At 38.5% G+C, this 22494-nt stretch overlaps 3 protein-coding genes across 7 annotated transcripts; 2 read left to right on the top strand and 1 right to left on the bottom strand.

Annotated features, from left to right (window-relative positions):
* Positions 1-4: 4 nt before the first annotated feature.
* washc4 (WASH complex subunit 4) lies at positions 5-10381 on the top strand. 4 transcript variants are annotated; one of them, XM_067500684.1, is made up of 33 exons: positions 5-163; positions 1110-1249; positions 1353-1406; positions 1501-1566; positions 1748-1793; positions 1898-1965; positions 2045-2127; positions 2336-2378; positions 2459-2562; positions 2862-2982; positions 3071-3194; positions 3310-3437; positions 3541-3701; positions 3793-3919; positions 4167-4292; positions 4385-4492; positions 4601-4747; positions 4851-4930; positions 5333-5438; positions 5571-5687; positions 5791-5959; positions 6300-6454; positions 6538-6612; positions 6691-6795; positions 6921-7055; positions 7364-7472; positions 7576-7642; positions 7807-7893; positions 8176-8323; positions 8521-8617; positions 8740-8936; positions 9118-9214; positions 9393-10381. In XM_067500684.1, exons 1-33 carry the CDS (start codon positions 100-102, stop codon positions 9452-9454), a joined length of 3516 nt encoding a protein of 1171 aa, XP_067356785.1. In that variant the 5' UTR covers positions 5-99; the 3' UTR covers positions 9455-10381. The 4 variants fall into 4 exon arrangements, with proteins under 4 accessions (XP_067356785.1, XP_067356784.1, XP_067356786.1 ...); XM_067500683.1 differs by having other exon boundaries at positions 9390-10381; XM_067500685.1 differs by having other exon boundaries at positions 9118-9218.
* Positions 10382-11431: 1050 nt separating this feature from the next.
* Positions 11432-17595, bottom strand: cnot2 (CCR4-NOT transcription complex, subunit 2). 2 transcript variants are annotated; one of them, XM_067500691.1, is made up of 15 exons: positions 17460-17595; positions 16304-16423; positions 16122-16194; positions 15722-15869; positions 15451-15633; positions 15264-15343; positions 14671-14796; positions 14340-14464; positions 14090-14207; positions 13589-13745; positions 13188-13249; positions 12642-12691; positions 12435-12535; positions 12145-12289; positions 11432-12010 (listed from the first exon to the last, which is right to left on the bottom strand). In XM_067500691.1, the coding sequence occupies exons 2-15, from the start codon at positions 16409-16411 to the stop codon at positions 11924-11926; spliced, it is 1563 nt and encodes a 520-aa protein (XP_067356792.1). In that variant the 5' UTR covers positions 16412-16423; positions 17460-17595; the 3' UTR covers positions 11432-11923. The 2 variants fall into 2 exon arrangements, with proteins under 2 accessions (XP_067356792.1, XP_067356793.1); XM_067500692.1 differs by lacking the exon at positions 14671-14796.
* Positions 17596-18131: 536 nt separating this feature from the next.
* lrrc10 (leucine rich repeat containing 10) lies at positions 18132-22435 on the top strand. The gene is made up of 2 exons (XM_067502691.1): positions 18132-19782; positions 20019-22435. The coding sequence occupies exon 2, from the start codon at positions 20116-20118 to the stop codon at positions 20977-20979; it is 864 nt and encodes a 287-aa protein (XP_067358792.1). The 5' UTR covers positions 18132-19782; positions 20019-20115; the 3' UTR covers positions 20980-22435.
* Positions 22436-22494: the final 59 nt, after the last annotated feature.

Raw genomic sequence — 22494 nt, 5'->3', positions numbered from 1 at the left:
CCATTAGCCTTAGCATCCATTCACTTAGTCATGAGACCTGTCATGGGAACCGTATAGCTCCATTCTTTAACCTCAGTGGTCTGGGTGTCATAAATTGGCATGATGGCGGTAGAAACCATCGCACCTGACTGGGAGTTTGACCGTTTCGACGACGGTTCGCAAAGTAGGTGCCTCGTCCCATCCTGACATGCAAAGAACAATCGTGACATGTTAAAGTAAACTATAATAGCTTCCGGTATTAGCTTGAGCTGCTAGCAAAATGCGCCGTCTATTTACTGAATACCCCCTTCTGTTCGTTGCAGACAAATGCTCATCACACCCGTTTTTGAACTCTTCTCTTATAATATTTGGTTAAAGTGAACCTCTGGTATATATAGATCCGTTAAGATGTAAAGGAAACATTCATTAAATAAAGTGATAACGGAAAGTTAGCTAACGTTTGTAGCTTCAAGTCTTCATCTGCTAAGTCTGACAGAGTCAACGTACACCTGGTTAGTTTTGACAGTGAAGAAAACAGTTTTTTGTTTTTGTTTTTTTGCTTTTTTTCTGGTGTTTTCTTATTTTAGCTTATAAAAGAGACAAACTGGCATGCTACGTTAACTGAAGTTGTGTTACGTTATTCGTAAATAATAATAACTTTTCACTGCCATTATAGAGGCAAATAATTGGACTGCTAAACTTGCTATCTGCCAACCATTAAATGCTTAGGACTTCTTTTTTAGCACAATAATATGTTATTGTTTTTCCCAAAATCATACTTAAAGTATACCTTGTACTGATACTGATTGCTACTTCTTGCTACCACATTCTGTAATGTTATTAGTATGTATTGGAAACAATCTCCAGTACAAGTTATATTCAGTCCACCACTGACAATTTTACCCAATTTATCAAAAGTATCACCCCTTTTTTAAATAACTTTATTTTTTCAACTCTTTGTTGAGTTTATATACTACTTTGTGATTACACAAGTAGTTGTAACTGTCAGTTTAAATGCAGTAAACATAGGAAGTTGCAGAAAGGTTAAAGTACAACAGTCTTTCAAACGTTTACTAATGTGCCATTACAATAAGCCGTTGATATATTTGATCAAACTTTCTACCCTACAGAAATACATACAGAGGTCCAACTGAAGAACTACAGCAAATTTTTGGAGGAGTACAGCTCTCAACTGAGGGGGATCGAGGAGGCTCTGGATGTCGCCATTGGAGATGTGTGGGACTTCACTCTGGATCCTATTGCCCTGAAAGTAATACACCAAAATTTAGTGGCTGTATGTCATCCTGGAAGACTGGCATTACTTTTACACAATTTACACTTAAAAATGTGTAATTTCCTTTCCTGTTTTTCAGCTTCTCCCGTATGAGCAATCATCTTTATTGGAGTTAATTAAAACAGACAACAAGGTAAGTTTAGATGAACAGAGTCTGTAACTGATAATATTCAAGTATCCACATCTTTTCTTGCTTAATTATTGGAATTATTTTCTGGGCTGTGTAGGTTCTGAATAAAGTCATCACAGTTTACGCTGCACTCTGTAGTGAAGTAAAGAAACTAAAGTACGAGGTAAAAATTGTCCCAACACTCACTGTTGTGATTTTAGAATGGCTTCTGTGCAATGTTTTGTAATCATACCCATACATGCTTACCATTATCTTTTCCAAATATAAAGTTATTGTATGGCTGTAAAATACTAACTCAGATTCCGCTCCCTGAATTTATATTTTATATCTATGTTCTTTTTCAGGCAGAAACTAAGTTTTACAATGGGTTGTTGTATTATGGAGAAGGAGGTAATATGTCACTTTTTTGTGATATCCTGGTTATGCCTTTTATGGTACAGATTACTTCTTGATTGAGTAATAAAGAAATTATGTCTTTATGTTTTGTGTTGTAGTGTCTGATACCAGTGTTGTTGAGGGAGAGTCCCAGATTCAGATGGGCAGATTCATCTCATTTCTACAGGTGAGCAGTAAGTCATTTTTGTCACAACATAATCTATTGAAAACAACACTGATGGCTTCTCTCTTTGTCCCTTTGATAGGAACTGTCCTGCTTTGTGTCACGATGTTATGAAGTTGTGGTCAACATTGTTCATCAGCTGGCTGCACTCTACAACAGCAACAAGTAAGAAACACGCACAGAAGCCAGTGGTGTAACACAGTGAAAGTACTGCTCCGTGTTGGATTGATGTAAATTCAGACATTGTAAGAAGACAAATCATACAGAGCTCAGATCTGATAACAAGCAGTAAGAATAACTAACTGTATGTTTTCTCTCTCCATGACATTGTAAAACAAAATTTACAAAAACCATCTCTCTTCTTATATTTTAGAAGTGCAACGAAAATCATTGAGTCATCAGGTGTTCACTTCCAGGTGGGTTGTATAATTGAATCTTTGTGTTTTAATGTGAGTCTGTTCTCTGTCCCAAAACATTTTTTACATTCATTTTTCAGATAGTTTACGAGCACCTTGGGGAGTTGTTAGTGGTTCTGCTTACACTTGATGAGATAATGGAAAATCATGGGGCACTAAAAGATCACTGGAAGATGTACAAAAGGTTAATACGTATGCGCACACACACACACACACACACACACACACACACACACACACACACACACACACACACTTGCAACCAACATTATAAAAATACAGCACATGGCAAAATGTAATTTCTTAATATAGAATGTATATTCTGGTTGTATAGAGACTTTTTTTTTTTATCAATACTGAAATTGTATTTTATTCTTACATACCTACCTATATTGATCTCTTTAATTTATTTAGTAAATAAACTTTGGAATATTAAAAGTTTATCCTGTGTCTATAATAATCTATAACTACACCCTTTCATAGGTTATTAAAATCGGTGCACCATAACCCTGGGAAATTTTCTCTTCCTGAGGAGAAGCTGAAACCATTCGAGAAGCTTCTGCTTAAGCTTGAAGGACAGCTGCTGGACGGCATGATACTGCAGGTGACTTAATTTGTTCCAGAGCTGTTTAATGTTGAATTAATAATCTGAGGTCGATAATATTGTGTTAATGTCAATGACTGTGTGACAGGCTTGTGTGGAGCAGAGATTTGATGATCCTGGAGAAGGAGTAGCTGTTGCCAAAAACAGTGCCTTTGCTGAGGAGTTTGCCTTCAACATACGTACCATATTCACCAGTATTGAATCTAAGATTGGTCAGTTTCTCCTTGTGAGGAAGCTTTATTCATAGGTGGTAGCTTTACTTATGGGTGGTAGCTTTTTTTGCAACTACAAAGTTTTTGTTTAGTTTTTTGTTTGTGTGGTTTTTAGGTGAACCTTCAGAAATTGACCAGAGAGATAAATATGCCGGTGTTTGTGGTCTCTTTGTGCTTCACTTTCACATCTTCAGGAGTGTTGACAAAAAGCTATACAAGGCTCTGCTTGATGTCTGTAAAAAGGTAAAAAAGTTTTGCACTCTTGGCCCCACATTTTTCTTTTTTTCTGACGCCCTCACCGGAGTCTTGATAGTGGACATGTGTTTGTGTCTGCACTTTTCTCCAGGTCCCAGCTGTCACTCTGGCTGCGAACATCATCTGGTTTCCTGACTCTTTCCTCACTGCTAAGATCCCAGCTGCAGCTAAACTGATGGATAAGAAGAGTCTACAGGCCATCAGAGCACAGAGAGACACCTACCTGCAACAAAGAGCTCAAACATTGACAAAGTCAGTGGAGCCAGATTACAGTCACACATATTCTGGTTAAGTCACATTTTTTATATTTAAGAATATCATTGTTTCTTTTGTGTCTCTTAAGGGATGTTCAGTCCTACTATGTGTTTGTAACATCCTGGATGATGAAGATGGAGTCCATTCTGTCCAAGGATCATAAAAGTGACAAGCTGGCAGAGGACCTGAACAGCAGGTGCAATGTGTTTGTACAGGTAAAGGTCGACAGTGTTATCTCCTCGCAAGGCTCAGCAGGAACTCAGAGCAGAACATGATGCTGCAAAAAATCTATATATTTTTTTAATATTCTTTGAAAAAAATGCTAGTATTGCAGTCAATTTAAAAAAAGTAATCATTAATTTTAAAATTGGCCACAGAGTGAAATGCAATGAGAGTCACACTCTCATTGCACTCTCACTCTCACACGTTTTTACAGCCTCTTGTGTTTTCTGTCCTTTACAGGGCATCTTGTATGCATACAGCATCAGCACCATTATTAAAACCACCATGAACATGTACATGTCAATGCAGCGGCCCATGACCAAGGCATCTGTCAAAGCACTGTGTCGGCTGGTGGAAATGCTCAAGGTGTGTGCATTTCATAATTCCTTCACGTTTATTGTGTATTTATCTGTTTCAACAAAAAAAAATAAGGACAGGTTATGCCTCTCCTCCCTCAGGCTGTGGAGCACATGTTTCACAGGCGGTCCATGGTTGTAGCTGACTCTGTGTCCCACATCACTCAGCAGCTGCAATCACAGGCCCTCGTAGCCATCGGCATCGCCAAGGTAAATACAAACTTTAAAATATCACTCTACTTGAATTTGAAGAAGGACCTGGCACATACCAGTTTAGTTGCTCTATTTATTTTATGCTTTGTATTTATGTCTCTAAAGAAAAGGGTGATTTCTGACAAGAAGTACAGTGAGCAGAGGCTGGATGTGCTGTCATCTTTAGTTCTGGCAGAAAATGCCCTCAGTGGACCCAGCACAAAGGAACGGCGCCTTGTGGTCTCTTTGGCTCTGTGTGTTGGCACTCAGCTGGTATGTTGGTGGTTAATAGGAAACATATTCTTCAGTTGCCTTTTATTAACTTGGATTTTTCAGCATAACACTTCCGTAAATTGATCTTTTGTTTTTTGAATAGAAAACTTTCAAAGATGAGGAGCTGCTTCCACTACAGCTTGTGCTGAAGAAGTTGGATCTTATTAGTGAGCTGAGCGAGAGGTGATATAGTGTGTGTGTGTCTGTGTGTCTGTGTCTGTGTTGAACAATTGGAAGGTTGGTGTTGACCCAGACAGGCGCCTTTCAACATGTTGTGAAATACCAAGCCAATGTGTCTTTAGAATATACGCTGAGAGCTTAAACATTCATTTTTGGGAAAAGACTAAAATCAAACCTGTTAGATAACCTAACATCTGCAATTGCTGATAGCTGACTGCTATTGATTATGTCAGATCTAAACATCTGTATCTGGCATAGGGAATTTGCTAGATGACCATTTAGGACAATGCCAAAATTAATTGTTTTGAATGTTTCCTGCACAAGTGTATGCATTAATATAAGCAATTTCAGAATGGCGTTAAGTATTCAGACATGCTTAAAGTGCTGTTTTCCTTTATCCTTCAGGGTTAAGCTGCAGTGTGACTGTAGTTTCCTTTATTGGCACAGAGCAGTGTTTCCTATTTATCTAGATGATGTGTATGACAATGCCGTGGATGCGGCACGAATACACGTAAGCCAACTGTTAAGATTTTAAACACATTTCTATTTATTTAGCTGGTATTGTTAGTTTTTTTTTCTTCTGCTTTTGTTGATTAGCTGATTTTCTTTCTTTCTGGTTTACACTTGCAATTTGCTTGAGCAGTACATGTTTAGTGCGCTAAGGGACAGTGTGCCATCCATGCTGCATGCTAAACACATGGAGTCCTGTGACCAGCTCTTGGAAAGCTATGACAAGGAGATCATGGATGTTTTTAATGAGGTAAGAAAAGGTGAAGATTTTACTGTTTGTTTTGTACATTTGTGAACCTTGTTTTATGGATTTTGTGTTTCAGTTTTGTCTAATTTTCTCTTTTCTGTCATAGCACCTGCTGGATAAGCTGTGTAAGGAGATTGAGAAGGACCTGCGTCTCTCTGTTCACACACACTTGAAGCTGGATGACAGGAATCCTTTTAAAGTTGGCATGAAGGACATGGCCCACTTCTTCTCTCTTAAACCCATTCGATTCTTCAACCGATTCATTCATATTAAAGGTGCTTAGAAAGTGTCATTACATGAACAGACAAAGAAAATTTTCAATAGAATTTTTTCATCTTTTTGTTATTAATGGGCTACCTAAAAGAAAATGCAGTGGTTATGATTAACATTGTTTTGTATGTTTCCAAAACCTTTTAAAAAATGTATTGTATTGTATTGTAATGCACTTGTTTGGATTAAGAAGAAAATGTCCTATGACTTTATTTTTATGTAAATTAAAATTAAAAATGTGTGTGGGGGTGGGGACTGTACAAAGCTAACACCTGTTGTAAAAGCAAGGCGATGTTTCGAGATTAAGTATTGAAATTGTGGGTCTTATTGTTAATGTTTTTGCAGCCTATGTCACCCACTACTTGGACAAAACTTTCTACAACCTGACCACTGTGGCTCTGCATGACTGGGCAACCTACAGTGAGATGAGAAACCTTGCCACACAGCGCTACGGACTTACGATGACAGAGGCGCACCTGCCAAGCCAGACCCTGGAGCAGGTGTGTGTGGCTGCTCTTTACATAACAGAAAATCTTTTTATATATAATATGCTGATCAATTGTATCCTCTGTGTTCTCATTAGGGTTTGGATGTTCTTGAGATCATGAGGAACATTCACGTTTTTGTGTCCCGTTATCTTTATAACCTCAACAACCAGGTAACACTCGTGTTCACCCTGTATGTATTGAAATGAGCAGTTGTCTGCGCAGTGTATGAAGCCTCTTTTTTCCAACAGATTTTCATAGAGAAGGCAAGTAACAACAAGCACTTGAACACCATCAACATTCGTCATATCGCCAACTCAATACGGACTCATGGCACAGGCATTATGAACACCACGGTGAGTTTACAAGAGCAATGATGCCATTTGTTTCAGTGTGTTTCTCTTTGTACTGGTTCTCTCAGGCATGGATGCATTAATGTTCTTATATCATTTGTTGCACATGTCAATTTTCCTTTTATCAGGTGAATTTCACCTACCAGTTCTTGCGTAAGAAGTTTTACATCTTCAGCCAGTTTATGTATGATGAACACATCAAGTCCAGGCTCATCAAGGACATTCGCTTCTTCAGAGAAACAAAGGACCAGTCAGATCAGAAGGTAAGACTCAATTTGTCTACATTCAATTGATCCTCAACTTACACAAAAAGCTGAATAGACAGATGACAAGCACTGCAGAGATGAAAGGTCTAGTTATAACACCATGTGATTACCATATGTGAGTGGTGGTAACTATAAACTAGTAAACTCAGAGCAGTGAATAATATGAAATAAACATGTTATTGATCACTTAAGTTGCCTTATTAACAAATACAGACCAACAGTAAATCAGTTATCTGGAGCAATGACTTGTCTACTTTTCTTCCTCTTTCCTTCATCCCCCATAATTTTGTGTGTCTTTGTTCTAGTATCCATTTGAGAGAGCAGAAAAGTTTAACCGTGGCATTAGAAAGCTGGGCATCACACCTGACGGACAGAGCTACCTGGACCAGTTCAGACAGCTCATTAGCCAGATTGGTAAGAGACACAAAAATGATATTAATATGTCCTTTAAATTAAATCTGACAAATTAATCTGCAGGCAAATGTAAACCAACAGTGGTTTTACCATTTTCTTTCAGGTAATGCCATGGGCTATGTGCGTATGATCCGTTCTGGAGGGCTCCATTGTTGCAGCAGTGCAATCAGGTAAAATAGCTGTTAATAACAAAGGTTATTTGTTGTAATAAAAAGCAAGTACTGATTTAACCATTAATGTTTTCATATGGGCAAAGAAATCACATTAAAACACACTGTTTTCTGTGATGAGTAAAGCTGCACGTGTGTATTTTTTGTGGGTGTCATATCTCCAGATTTGTCCCAGATCTGGAGGATATTGTCAACTTTGAGGAACTGGTGAAGGAGGAGGGACTGTCTGAGGAAACTCAGCAAGCTGCAGGGTATAGTAGGATTTATACACCCTGCACTTTTTGTTTCCATATTCAAACTTGCACATTAGCCCTTGCCTAGCATGCTTTCAATTCTTTGTTTTTATGTCCAGTGTCCGCTCCGATAGGTGTCTACCTTTTTAGAATTCACTTTTGGTTTAACATTTCTGTTATGTGCACAACAACGGAGCTTCAATTGGGGCTGCAGTCAAAAAACTAAAATATTTAAAACCTCTAGAGGGCACCACAACTCAAACAACGTGAAGGAAACCTCAAACTGTGTGTCATTCCCAGTATTCTAGATTCTGTGTTGGGAGACCTTACCAGCAACTCTGCTGAAGGAACAGAGTACTTCAAGAAGTTGGTGGCAGTGTTTGCACCTGAGTTTCGCAGTGCCAAGAATATGCACCTAAGGAACTTCTACATGATTGTTCCCCCACTGGTCAGTGTGGACATGTTTCATTCTATATCCCTGTCACATTCCTTTCTCTTTGAGTTTAAGAAGAAGAAGAACAATAACAACATCAGCAACAATAACCTTTTATTGTCATTAAGCACATATTACTAACACTGTCTGCTGTGTCTTTAAAAAATGTTTCTACTTTTGGTTAATGACAGACTTACAAATGTCTCCCACAGACTGTGAATTTCGTGGAACACTCCATCAGCTGCAAAGAGAAGCTCAACAAGAAAAACAAAACTGGAGCGGCTTTTACAGATGATGGCTTTGCTATGGGTGAGTGGACAAAACTGATTCTTAACATGTAAGTGACAAAGATTCAACTTACTGTTCTTGTTTTGTTTTACTTGTTTTTTCTTTCCCTTTCCCTCCACCAACATTATATCTAAAATTTTCAGGTGTGGCATACATTCTGAAGCTCCTGGACCAGTATCTGGAGTTTGACTCTCTGCACTGGTTTCAGGCCGTCAGAGAAAAGTACAAGAAGGAGATGAATGCTGTGGTGAAGGAGCAGAGTGTCCAATCAGCCAGCCAGGATGAAAAGTTGCTGCAAACTATGAACCTGACTCAGAAGAGGCTGGATATCTACCTTCAGGTACAGTCATTACAAGTTTTCCATCTGTCCATCTATATAATGTTTATGAGAGTCCTATGAAAAGTAGGCTTTAAAAAAAAAAGATGTTACACATTAGCAAGGATATCCATTGAGAAGCTGTTGCAGTGATTAACACTGTTTCACACTGACCTCTTCAGGGTTTTTCTTCTTTTCATTGCAGGAGTTTGAGCTGCTCCACTTCTCATTAAGCAGTGCCAGGATCTTTTTCAGAGCAGACAAGACTGCGGCTGAGGAGACTCAGGAGAAGAAGGACAAAGGTTGGTAGGTGGTAGAGTGATTAATGATGTCTTTAATTTTGCATAGTTGGCACACCCATCCTGTTACACAGGCTATTTGCAGATGATTTCTTATAGATAGATAGAACCTGGATGTATGAAGCCTGAGCCTTCGTCCTTCAGATCTTAGAAGTAACTTTGCTGTTTTCTCCCCCAGAAGCAGCTGTCAAATCAGAAAGTACTTCAGATGGCTCTGCTGCAAGTGAAATCTCTTCAAAGTAAGCCTCATCAAGGGATAAATAGAGAAGAGTGTGGATTGTAACTTGGAGTGCTGTGAAATATGCAGAGCATAGCACCTGGCATGAAGAGCAAGTGTGAAAAGAAAATCTGAAGGAAGAGTGTGTGTTTGTGTGTGTGTGTGTGTGTGTTTCAGCAACATGCTAAAATGACTGGAAAAAGAAAATAACCAACAGTTGAACTGTTTTTCTTTTTTTTGTAGACTCATGTTCTTAAACACAAAAAACATAATTTTCATAAGTCAAAGAATGTTTTCTTTACGTGCTACAGAAAAAAGTGTCTATATGGTACAGAAACCTCCAAATTAACACCACAGCTTTCAATTTTCTGCCAGTTACGAATACATTAGGTTTAAATGTTTAGCATTTACACAAGTGACTGCAGTTTGATAATGTCTGATGGTGGAGCAAGTGTAAAGGAAAACTGAATAATTTCCTTTTCATAGCCTTTTGATACTTGTAATGTCCATCTCAATGCAATGGATTATTTTTTCTACAGCAGCAGACTTACTGGCAATAAGAGACATGTTCAATCATTGACTAATCTATTTCAGCTTCTTTGCAGTACTTGCTAAATTTGTTTATGGCCTATAATGGCAGCTTTGTAGCATACTGTTGATTTTTCAGTCAACCCAATGTTTGTGCCATATTTATCTACTGTTTCAGTATCTTTATTGTTTAGAAACCGTACATCCAGACATGCATAATTCTTGCTGAGAGTGGTGCATAATACTTAACTCTTTTCAACACTAAGGTGTCATTACATTTTTATTTTGCAAACTTCTCTCTATCAACATATAACTTGTGAAAATGAGGCCACAATTTGGTCACAATTACATTCCATGAATTAACCTGTTAGAGAAAGTTCTGTATAAAACTTAAAAGACTAATAAAACTTAATGTCTCCCAATCACAGGGTTGCACCGGGTCTTGTAACTCATAACTCTGAAAATTATACATCCTCATTGGCAGTGATACATTACTTAACTGCCAGTGAAAAAATGTAAAATAAAGCAGATTTTAAAAGAGTAGTTGAACTTTGTCGTAGATCCCTGACTTTGAAAAGAGCAACAAACGACACAGTGGTTCAGGAAAGCCTTTTCTGCTTTAATACAAAGAAAACGTTTTAACTTCAGAAAATACAAGATTGGTCTGGATTTTTTTTCTCCTTAATTGTCAGTTTTCCTGTTTCCTATGAAATGCTGTTCACTGCTGTTCAAACAGCTTAAATTGGAACAGATCCCTTTCTTTTTTGCTTAGGTGTCAAAACACAGGATGATCTTTTTCTTTACTTGGATGAGAATCAGGCCTTTCCCTAAACTATATTTTAATTTTGTTTTATTTTAATGTAAGTGCCCACAGTGCCATGTGACACCCTGTCCAGCAGATCCAGAAATGTCCCGTCATGTCCACATATTGCATTCATGCTCACCTCATAAAAAAGAGGTGCAAGGCAGGGCAAAATTTCTTCCAAAATAGATGTCATATATATATATACATAAATATATATTATATATATATATATATATAGCAATCATATATACACATTCATACATACATATACTAATTTATGTGATGCAAAGAAACAAAAAATGTACACATTTATTAAAAAATCGTAACAAAGATTGGAAAGTGTTTTGTTTGCTGTGGAGCAACAATCTGTAGCTGTTTAGCCTCTCCGAGGATTTTTCCACATTTGTGGAAACAAAAGTAGTCTCCCAGATTTGTGTCCATGTTCAACTGGCACAAGAATTCACAGAGGGAGAAGGTATGAGTATGAGACATAACAGTTAGATGGTGCAAATACAGAAATTGGAGGGCAGAAGAAAGAAAAAAAGATTCTGGGAAATAGGATGCTTGTAGAAAACGTACAGGAACCTCCTCTACCTCCCCAGCTCGAACCCAAAAGAAATAAATGGTTAAAGAAAAAGTATCAGGGAGTGTTCACATAAAAAAGCACAAACAAATTTTGTGTTCTTTTATTACTAAATATAGTGCAACAATGAACATTGCATTTCTTTCACCCCTTCACTTGCATCTGAGGATGTTAACTTTGCTTTCCCCACTTTTTGTCTGTTCTTAACACTTATTGAAAATACGAGGCATAACCCTTGTTCTGTCACTGTCCAGTGCCACAAGGTCAGTCCTCCTTTCTGGGAGAAAACAGGCCTCAGATTCAGAGACGTAAACATAATACAGACCCTGATCAAAACAAGACAAAAAAAACCAAAAAAAACAGGAGGATCATAAAGTATAAAAACGGAACAAGTGTTGGTGACTTGGGCAGCATGAAAGTTTGGCAAGGCAGGGCAGTTTTGATGGTGGTGGTGGTGATCCCCGCAGTCAAATAGCCAAATCCTCAAGGAATAAAAACCAAGCTGTGTGAACCACAGCAGCCCTCCTAGACAACAGGATTGCGTGAAAGAACAGCTGCGGCCTTTGGACTGGTCGGGCCTTAGAAGGCCTGCTGGGCTGGATTGTAGTTGAATGTTGTTGGCACATGTGGCCTCTCTTCCAGCTTGTCATACTCCAGATGAAATTCCTTAGAGATGCAGACACAAGCTTAGCGTGATGGAAAAAGCTCCTATATCCAGCAACAAAATTCAGTAAACCCTCAAAAATTCTATTTAACTAGATATGAAATTGCAAAGAAGCAGCAGAAAGGAGAACTACTACCTTGGCTACTTTTCTCCAGTTAAGACAATCAAAAAAGTAGTAGGTTCCCCTCTCGTAGGTGTTGGTCTTCAGTGTAGGCTCCATGCCAGGTGCCCTTGTTATCCAAACCCGCTCTTCTTTGTGGTACCTCCAGTCCCGGTTAAAGCTGGACAGGGAAGTCATGAAGAGGTATAGGAAACCAAAGGAATCAATCTATGACTATCAATCTATGACCATGATAAAATATCATGAAATCTGTGCCACATCAGTATTTCTGAAGAAATCACCATTCAAAAAAATTGAGTACTCACAGCTCTACTGCTGCCAGAAGCTGTAGCAGGTCTCCACCATTCATGTAGTACAAGTAGAACAAAAGATCTTCCCCATATCGGGCAAGTTTAATTGCAGCCAACTAATAGCAGGACAGCAACAAGTTAGAATAACTTTGTTTGTTTGCTTGTATTTGTATATACCAAGGTATATTACTACTGTGCCACTTCTCTGGAGCTCATAATTACCTTGTCTCTTATGTGGATATTGGTTAAATACTCAGATGGAACATGGAAGTCTGAAGAGACAAGCACAGGTAAAACTTCACTTTTTAAAGAGTGACATCACATGTACTCCTAATGGACTATTATTTGAAAACTTCTGTCTATATACTGTCAAGCAAATATCTCCATTTTGTGATCTCATACACTGTAAAAATTATTGTGCAGTATCAAAACTTACAAGAGCTGGTAAAAAAAAGAAATAAATAAAAAGTAGGCTAGTTGCCACACAACTAAAGAGAGAAAAAAAATCCAATAAACTGATATATACTGGATACACAGATTTCAGCAGATCACGGTGCCATCCTAAAAAAATGTGTGAAATTTCTGATAATCACAGACTTTTATTAGACGCCCTCAACATTTTCTGTGACTATATGTACCTCCTAAAATCAAAATGTCTTCAGATTGACTCTGAATGCCAAATCTTTAAAGTCAAGGACCACTGAAAAGAAGTGATTATAAAACATTATAAAGAGTTCTTCACTCACATACTTCACATTAATGCCTTACCAATGTCTTGAGGTCGACAAGGTGCTGAAGCCCAAGGAGAGGCGAATTTGGGGTACAAGTTTCTGCCAACAAAGAAAGCTGCATTAAGTTCTTCTGATAATAGAACATTTGCTACATTTTATAGGCTAAAAACTCTAAACAAATCAGGTAAACAAAATCTGTAAAAATAATAACTGTGTTCCTAAGGCGAATGTTTAACTAAGTTTAATTAGGTAAAAAGGAAAACCAGATACTGCCATTGTGACCATAGTAACTGTATGGATCTGCAAATAAGTAATAAAATATTATTTAAATTGGCTACTGGATTATAACGGGACTAATGGTTTATAAATTCCATCTTCATTTGTTTGTCGACCACCTGAGAGGTAAAGTAACTAATCACGGTAGAACAGCCGTCTTACTCTGGTGAGTTTAAGTTGAGTCCCAGTGTTGTGAGGTCACTTCCTAGCGCCAGATGGACCATCCCAGGATCAGTCTCTGCTGCGCGGATAAATGTCAGCAGGCCAATCATGCCAAATTGATCTGTCACCATTCCTGAGGGAATGTTCGTCACCCGACCTACAGCAGCAGAATACGCTCAGCGAGTTCAACAACTGAAACTTGTCAGATAATACTTATCAATACATTACCTCCGTATTTCTAAACCACACTTTGTGCACTCACTGGAGCGCAAACCAAGCCAATTTTCTTTGTAATAAGCTCATGGGTACAGAAAAACTAATGGAAAGATGATGATGGTCTACATCACACTAAAGATATTTTGGTTTTCCCACTGTAGCCTATCCAGTAATCATCCAACCCCAAATGCAGGGTAGAGAGCCCAACTGCCTCACCCAAGTTGTGCGATTAAGAAGGGATGTCTCAGTGGAATTGGAGCGATACGATTGGCTGAGATGTCTCACCATCGGGCAACACCTGGATCCCTTTCTTCTGGTTGTTGTTCTGTGCTGAGGTCGTCTTGTCTCCAGGGAACTTGGGCCCATCTGCATTAGATGTGCTCTTGCTTGTAGAGTTCAAGTTCTGACGGAAAGAAAGAAAAACAGATTTAAACACATTAGAGTCATCATAAATAATTGTCTTTGACATGTAACCTTTATAAAAACAGACATCTTGACTGAGAGTAGCATAAAGCCATCATTGGCTAACACTTACAGTTTTGCTGTCATCGTTGTTCAATGTGGGGTCCTTGTAGTTTGGGCCAGGCAGTGCAGGAAAGTCCTCATTATGGATGGAGAAATCCTGTGTCTGTTCAGTCGATGGCTTTGTCACCATGCCAACTTAATGTTGATGATGTAAGGTAGGAATTTTATAAAGTGTTATAAGCAGTATTTTTAATACAAAATAATGTCTCTTTATATCTTCTTTCTATGGACGCAGATATGCAAAACAAATAAAGCCTTGACTAGTATCATAACCTCAGGAATTAATTCTGTCTTACAAAGGAAAGGGGCAAAATAAGACTTTCTAAAGCCTAGTGGCCTACCATAAGGAGCCCTTCCAGCCAGTGGGTTAAGTACTGGTGTTGGGTTTCCAGTCCCTTCTCTTCGACTTCTGTCCGCTAATGCAGGGAAGTCTGACAGATCCAGTCCTGTTACATTTTCACTCCCATCTGCACCAAGAAGAAGGTTATGACCTCAAGTTACTCCCATCCATGTAATAATATTCCAAGTAATAATTTATTAGTGTAACCTTACAACTGAGAAAATTATTTTGAAAAAGTTCACAAATTAATAACTGGTTACTAAATCCCCAGGGCAAATTTATAGCAGTTACTCATTTTTTGTTTCATTGGTCGGAAATGTTACTGTTAAATTTGTTCCATAAATAAATGTTTCACTAATAATAATCATATTCTTCATAAGCTCCACATGAATCTAATGTGATTTTTACCAGAATTATTCATTACCATGTTTCTAACTCATTACAACTGTTACATTAGAACGGAATATATTTTTAGTAACAGAAAGGAGATTAAAAGATATTTTAAAAAATATAAAAAGAAGTTAAACCGTAAATGATTAGTACCCTATACTCATATAGCACTTTCTTACTTAATCGGTAACCTGTGACACTAACCTGTACCATTGAAGATGTTGCTTGATAATGAATTGTTCATTCCAAAAGCCTGATTGCGATTCATTCCAAACCCTGACATGCTGCATAAAGAGGAAAAAGAACAACAAGATGAACAAGCATCCAACATTCTTTAAAGTAAAGATCTTCTAGCTTAGAATTTTAGAGGACACTAACTACAACAATATACCTGTTTATGGTGAAGGGTTGGCGTGCTGGCTGCTGTTTGGGCATACAGATGATGCTAGGTGAGCTGCGGTTTGGGCTGCCAAGCCCTGAGCTGCCCATACTATTGGTCCTGCCACTCATCCCAATGCTTTGACCAACCTGAGAATGGTTCAGCAAGTTTCTCGTATTCATCGGCAATGTCCCCCTATTGAAACACAATTAGTTCTGATTTTGTTTTTGCTCATGCCAACTGCCACTTCTCTTTCCAGGAAATCTTTACTGTTTTAAGATACCTGCTTGGTGAAGGAGGGGTATGGAGAGACATGGTGGGGACCCCCGTTGTGGGGGTGATATGACTTTGTAGCTGCGTGCCTTGCGTTAGATTTCTGTTTAATTGAGGGGTATTGTTTCCCATGCCCCGTACCGAGAAGCCCAGTGCACCTGCAGGAAAATAAAGTAAAAAAAATGGAAGAAAAACAAATACTGCCAATCTTTCTGTCCAAAAAATATCTGGAAAATTTAATGCATTAACATTTTTTGTAAAACTGTCTCTGTTAGTAAAAAGTTTTGTAAAAATGCTGAGAAAAACTTTAAAGGTAATGTAAGCTTTAATTTTATTCCAACTAGGGTATAAATGAAAAAACAGCTGTAAAAAAAAAAAAAAAAAAAAAAAAAAAAAAAAAAAAAACTTACTTTGTGGACCGTATAAACTTGCACCAAGCTGTGACAGCTGGCCTGACGACGATGGTGAAGGAGAAGACAGCATCTGAAGGAAAATAATTGAGGACAGGATGTAGTAAAACCATTAGAAAACATCTCTCCAGGTGTTACCTCAAGAAATGACAGAGGTGTGGAGATGTTGAGACCCAACTCACATCTTTGTCCGACCGATGTTGGAACATCGACGGCTGGCTGTAGTAAATGCTTTCATCAATAAAGTCGTTGTCGACCTCATCGATAAATTTCTTTCTAGCACCAAACATGCCTTTTGTCACCTGATGAGAAATAAAGCAAAACTGTTAATGACGTTAAAGGGAAGTCAGGCAAGAAGCCAATATTTCACAGTCATAAGAGATACTAATCTAAATATATGATTCCTCCTTTAACTTATGTGGTACCAATATTTTGTTTACAGCGTTTTCACTAAAAGTATTTTCAATGATTACAAATAAGATAAAACAAATTTAACAACACTTGGCAGCCTTACATTGTTATATATAAATATATATATATATATATATATATATATATATTCTAGTTGATTCACACTACATAACCCTAATATTTAACTAACCTTTTATAAACTAGACAGAATCTATGAATGCACCCTAAAATCAAAAGTAATATTCTTGGTGAATTTAGTCTCCTTTCCTTTCAGTCACTGTAACATAGTAGTCATTTTTGGGTGATTAATACAACTTTGTGAGCACTGTGTTTCCAGCTCGATATTATGAAACGTTACAAGTATATGAGACAAACTATGATATTGATCTTCCAATGTATATTAACCACAACATGTGTTAAATATATCACCTAACTGCAACACAAACAGGTGTGTTGTTTCTTAAACATATTGTATAGGTACAGAACTCGGGAAATAGTTTTACACTAGATACAGCAGCAATGCTAACTGCCAAGTTAGCCAACACTGGTGAGGCTAAGGTTAGCTGGCTAGCAATTACTGTGTTAGCTTAGCTACCTCAACGTCAGTTTACAAGAGGGCTACAGTACGATAACATACCGAAACCTTGTAACTTCAAAACACCCTGATTTAGCTACCACCAATCACGATGAGGTTATTACACTGGTCCTCTCTGCCTTCTCAAATCCACAGCCAGCTGTCTTTTTTCAGCTCAGTTTACGTTATGTTTGCAGCCAGAAGGAGCAGCACAACTATCTGCTAGAGCTAAAAGCTAATGACCTGCTCCGTAACGACACGGAGAAAAACAACGACACAAATGACTTATACGGAAGTAACAGATTTACACCGAAGTGTTTCAACATAAGGAAAACTAAATAAAATACCCTCACCGCATCAATTTCCCTTCTCTTCGTTAGATCCAAGATGGCTGTGTGTATTCTCAATCGAAAGAGGAATAGCCTTTACCCTCTGACCTTACGACCTGCTGACCACTTCCGTACACAAAACTTGACTGACGACGACTGAAATGTCTGTTCCACCAGTCATACAGGCGGAACAGTAACTAAGAAACAAAAAGAAAGAAAAATCACAGTAAAGTTGCTCTTACAACATTGTCAAGCATGTCATGTCTCTTGTGAGCAAAGGTATCTTGCATTATAAAAAAAAAAAAGTATAATCCTGTGATTGCTTCAGCTCAGTCACTGGTTGGACTGGATGGAAAACCAAAGCAGGCAACTCCGGGGCCCTATAATCTCAGGGACGTTTATATGCTGTGCAAACTGGCCTGTATTAATTTACCCAATTATTTGTTTGGTAGTGCACCCCAATAAGGCATACCACCAGCTAATATAATAAGGGTCTTTTCTGAAATCTGCTTCATTTGTATTTGAGTTGCTGTTATAATTATAGTAGTCCTCAATCAACCTTGTTTTATGACCTTTATTAGTGTGTTTAAGATGTGTGTTTATAAATAGCATTTTGTTTATTTATTTTTGTCCTTTCAGCTTATCCCATGAGTTCATGGTTGCCACAGCAGATCATTGTCCGCATGTTGATTTGGCTGGAGTTTTTACACTGGATGCCCTTCCTAATGCAAGGAAAGACTTGGACTAGCACTGCACTGGGGACAGGCTGTTGGGAGTTCATTGTCTTGCCCAGAGACATTATGATATTTAGCCAGGACTTGACATTGAACCACTGACCCTGTGGCCCGTGGACAACTCCCTTACCAACTGAGCTATAGCCGCACCGCATATTCCTGCATTTATATATATCAAATCCAACTATTTATCCTTTCCTTAAATAATAATCATATTTCCTCACCTTGCAGCCCTTTGCAGATGGAGATCCCCAGTTATAATGGAGTTGCTGTAGTAATGAAATTTCAAACCGAGCAACGTCACCTTTAAAGTCAATAGATACAGTTGAGAGTTCCAGAAACAAGATTTCGTCCGGAAATAATGAGGCTTTATTTTTATTTGTAAAACCTAAATAACCAAAGGTAATTCTAATTAAATTAATGACAACTCCATTACAGTACGGGTTACAGTTTTCACCTAATGGGACAATTAATTACATATGTGCTTTTTGTTTCATGACTTATTAATGTATCTGCCATGAACAGTGTCTCTTGCAGCAGTCTCATGGTGTCTGCATTGTAATATTGCTGCATTGTTGCCTCCTACAAGCCCCCATGATAGGCCCCCCCAAGTCCTTCTTCTTATCCAAATGGATAAGAAGAAGGACAAGTGCTGAAAACCATCTCTCAGTGGGTTAAACTGATGAAGGGCAACTATTCTGATAAGGCATATTAAATTCCTCCCCAGTTTATCTTGGAAAATAGCCTTAATGAAGGGATGCCAGATAGTAGACGCAGATCACACCTCAGACAGACAGAGATGGTATGCCTCCTCTTACAATTCAGAAGGCTCCCTCAGGAAAATTAATTTGGAAATTATGTTCAATTTGGAAAACTGTATACCTACATGGAAAGCTAAAACATTAGCAGGTGAATTTGAAGAATTTTTAGAATGATAGTGGCACTCAAGTCTTGACGCCACAATGACCACCACAATCCAAGTGGTCATGTACAAAGTGGCACTGACAAAATGCAGATCTAAAGTGTCACACACCCTCCACTACACCCCTTAGTTTTCCAGTTAACCTGTAACCTAATTTCCCTTCCTTACAGAAAACATTTTCAAAACGAACAATGGTTTACCACAGTCTAAGTCAGAGCAAAACACAAATATTCCCAAAATGGTCTCCTTGTAAACACTGACTAATTCTTGAGGTTTTTCCAATGTGAAGGCCCTCTTGTCTGGCCCAGTTGCACCGACCCAGAACTGTGTCTGTCTAGGCCCATTAAAAACAGGATGTAAATGAAATTTGCTGCTCTTTCATCACAAATTACTTCTTATGCTTTTCCATGGCACCCTGCCCCTCCCTCTCTCTCTCCTTCACCTCTGTCATCTCAGAGAAGAAGGGGGGAAAATCATTAGACACAAATGGGGAGGAGAGAGCAGCTAGTGGTTGCTATTACCATTAAAGTCAGGGCAAAGCTCAGAGCCACCGAGAGATTGTGAGAGGACCGCACTGGGGAGTATCTGCCCAGGGAGTACAATACATTTTCAGCTCATTAACTTGGATAAACAAATGACTTACTGTAGGAGATGCTGAGAGTTATGGACATCCGCAGGAAAACAATGAAAAGTAGGTCTTTTCCAATTTCTATTACAACATTTATTGCAGTTATTATGTGTCCTGGTTCTTTTTTGACAGCTCATGATGTTTTTTTCTTTCTAAATAATGCACCAGCTTGGCTTTTATAAAATGAAAATTCAAGACCATACTTATCTACTTCCTGATATGTGATACTTCATAACGATGCATTATTAGAAAAATATATTAGCTTCTCACAAACTTATTTATTTTTGTTTTTTACTAAGATCGGTAACCCCAGAAGTGGTGGAGGAGCATTAGCAGGAAGAATGAAATTTAGTCGAGGACTCCAACAGTCTGCTTGATTTGTGTGGCAGTAAATTCATGTGGTTGACCAGTACTGCAACAGTGACAGTGAGAAAGATGGGCAACGCCATGCGAGGTGTCATTGCCTTCATTCCCTCAGAGCGCTGCCAACGCTTCTTAGTGGGGGACCTGAAGGAGATGCCTCTTGATCGGACCCTGGATTTAAGCAGCCGGCAGTTGCGTCAGCTGCCTGTTGCTGCCTGTGTCTTCAGTGAGCTGGTAAAACTTTACCTGAGTGACAACAACCTCAGCAGCTTACCAATTGAGCTGCAGGGCCTGAGGAAGCTGCAGCTGCTGGCCCTAGACTTTAACTGCTTTGAAGAGCTCCCTGCGGCTGTTTGCAGATTGCCCCAGCTCAGCATCCTATACCTGGGTAACAACAGACTTTACCGTCTTCCCAGGGAACTTAGAGATCTCAAGGAACTTAATACTTTGTGGCTGGAGACTAACTGCTTCACGGTTTTCCCTAAGGTGGTTTGTGAGCTGTCTAATCTCAAGACCCTGCACCTTGGTTATAACCAGATACGAAGTTTACCAAAGGTACTTCGTCGGCTGGAGGAACTAAGAAGTATCTGGCTTGCTGGGAACTACCTGACAGAGTTCCCACCAGTGCTGCTGGAAATGCACTGTCTAGCTGTCATTGATGTGGATCGGAACAGAATACAGCACTTCCCGTGCCTGTCTCACATGCAGGGGTTGAAGCTTGTCATCTATGACCATAATCCCTGTGTTAACGCCCCAGTGGTGGCAGAGGGAGTCAGGAGAGTTGGGCGTTGGGCAGACAGCCCAGATAATGAGCCGGAAGATGACGGGCCAAAAGCAGCGAGTGACACTGCAGCCGATGTGACGGAAGTACATCCTGAGGAGGAGCACAATATTTAGGGTCAAGGAACAAAATGACCTTTAACTGTGGTGAGGACTGTGAGTGCTGGACTTCGCTCAAGTGGAACACTTAAAGCAGAGTGGTGTGTTTTCCATCACTAGTATTAGGGCCGTATATGGTGAAGCCAATCAGATGAGCTTTAATATAACACATTAAAGTAATATGTTATATATAATCTGCATATGTATTCCCATAATGAGCTGCAACAACAGCAACATTGTAAATTAGTATTAACTTCACCAACATCATCTTTCTCTTTATCTAATGCTAGTTTATTTTATTAACCTGGACAGTTAATGTTGCTGACGCTATACTTAATTATTGATATATTAATACATTATTGATAAATTTGTTCAGTTCCAGGTTTTATGGATGTCAACAGATGCACAATACAATCATTAAATCAACGACTGGCATGAGATGGCACCCTATAAAAACAAAGTATTGGTGTAGCTTATCTTATACTGCAGGGGCTAAGAAGACCATTCCTAATACAACTGTACCTGCTGAGGTTAAATACAGTGAGATTTTTAATACAAGAAATGGATGGTTTAAGTCAATTAGTGCACTCCTTATCCAGACCAATGCATAATTCATCTGATAGATTGGGGCTGTGGCTTTGAATAAAGGCTGCTAATGGGCATTAATATCTTCACTAGAAATTTCTGACTTGAAACAGATCATAAATGCAGCTTTCCAGTTTCTCAGTGTACCGGGAAAAGGCCCTGTAAACAAGATTAAATGTCATTTCACAATATACTGTACAGTATTATGTGGGGCATTTCGAATCCTTTCTAATAAAATGTACAAAGAAGGCATTTTAATGGATTGCATGCATTCCAGCGTTTTTCCTGGAAATGTGATTTTGTTCTAATAGCATGACAACACTGCACTACTGTATTTTCAGCTTTCATTCAGTTTTCTATTAAAACTGTTTTGATATATTCAATAAATGTATTAAAACATCTTTCTGTTTTATCATTTAAAACATATTTTGTATATCACACATAAATTTCATGTTATTATAATGTTATAATGAAAATTTCATGTGCCTCCATCTAACTCTATCTTCTGCATTCTCTTCTCTCACACAAACTAACTTCTTGTCCTCCTTGTCTCCTCATTGGTCTTCCTCTAGACCTCCTGCCTGCCAGCTCCAACCTCAGCATCCTTCTGTAAAACATCTAACATGAGCCTTCCCTCTGATGTACTCATTCCATTAAAGTCCTGCACCTTCTTTACCTCTGCTCCCTGTAACCTCACTATCCCACTTGGGTTCCTCTGATTCACACACATGTATTCTGTCTTGTTGCAGCTAACGTTCATTCCTCTGCTTTCCAGAGCAGACCTCCACTTCTCTATTTTTTCCTCCACCTGCTCCTCGCTCTTACTACAGAATTTTGTCTACAAACTATAATAAAGATACATGTCTTCATAGTGAGCAACAATTTTAATGCTTTAATCAAAAATGTAAGTGTGGTGTTGAGAGAAATCATATTTCCAACAATGAACAT

This window comes from Channa argus, chromosome 4 (assembly GCF_033026475.1).
Source record: "Channa argus isolate prfri chromosome 4, Channa argus male v1.0, whole genome shotgun sequence".
NCBI classification, from domain to species: domain Eukaryota; kingdom Metazoa; phylum Chordata; class Actinopteri; order Anabantiformes; family Channidae; genus Channa; species Channa argus.
Note: the sequence above shows the minus strand (reverse complement) of the source record. Positions and strands in the feature narration are given on the sequence as shown.

Excerpts from the sequence above, each read along its gene's own strand:
- washc4 (XM_067500683.1), top strand. The coding sequence starts at position 100 with ATGATGGCGGTAGAAACCATCGCACCTGACTGGGAGTTTGACCGTTTC. Across the intron at positions 1,966-2,044 it reads GATTCATCTCATTTCTACAG|GAACTGTCCTGCTTTGTGTC; the intron begins GTGAGCAGTAAG and ends TCCCTTTGATAG. Across the intron at positions 8,937-9,117 it reads GGCTGGATATCTACCTTCAG|GAGTTTGAGCTGCTCCACTT; the intron begins GTACAGTCATTA and ends TTTTCATTGCAG.
- cnot2 (XM_067500691.1), bottom strand. The coding sequence starts at position 16,411 with ATGTTTGGTGCTAGAAAGAAATTTATCGATGAGGTCGACAACGACTTT. Across the intron at positions 16,195-16,303 it reads AACATCGGTCGGACAAAGAT|ATGCTGTCTTCTCCTTCACC; the intron begins GTGAGTTGGGTC and ends ATTTTCCTTCAG. Across the intron at positions 12,011-12,144 it reads ACTGGAGAAAAGTAGCCAAG|GAATTTCATCTGGAGTATGA; the intron begins GTAGTAGTTCTC and ends TGCATCTCTAAG.
- lrrc10 (XM_067502691.1), top strand. The coding sequence starts at position 20,116 with ATGTGGTTGACCAGTACTGCAACAGTGACAGTGAGAAAGATGGGCAAC.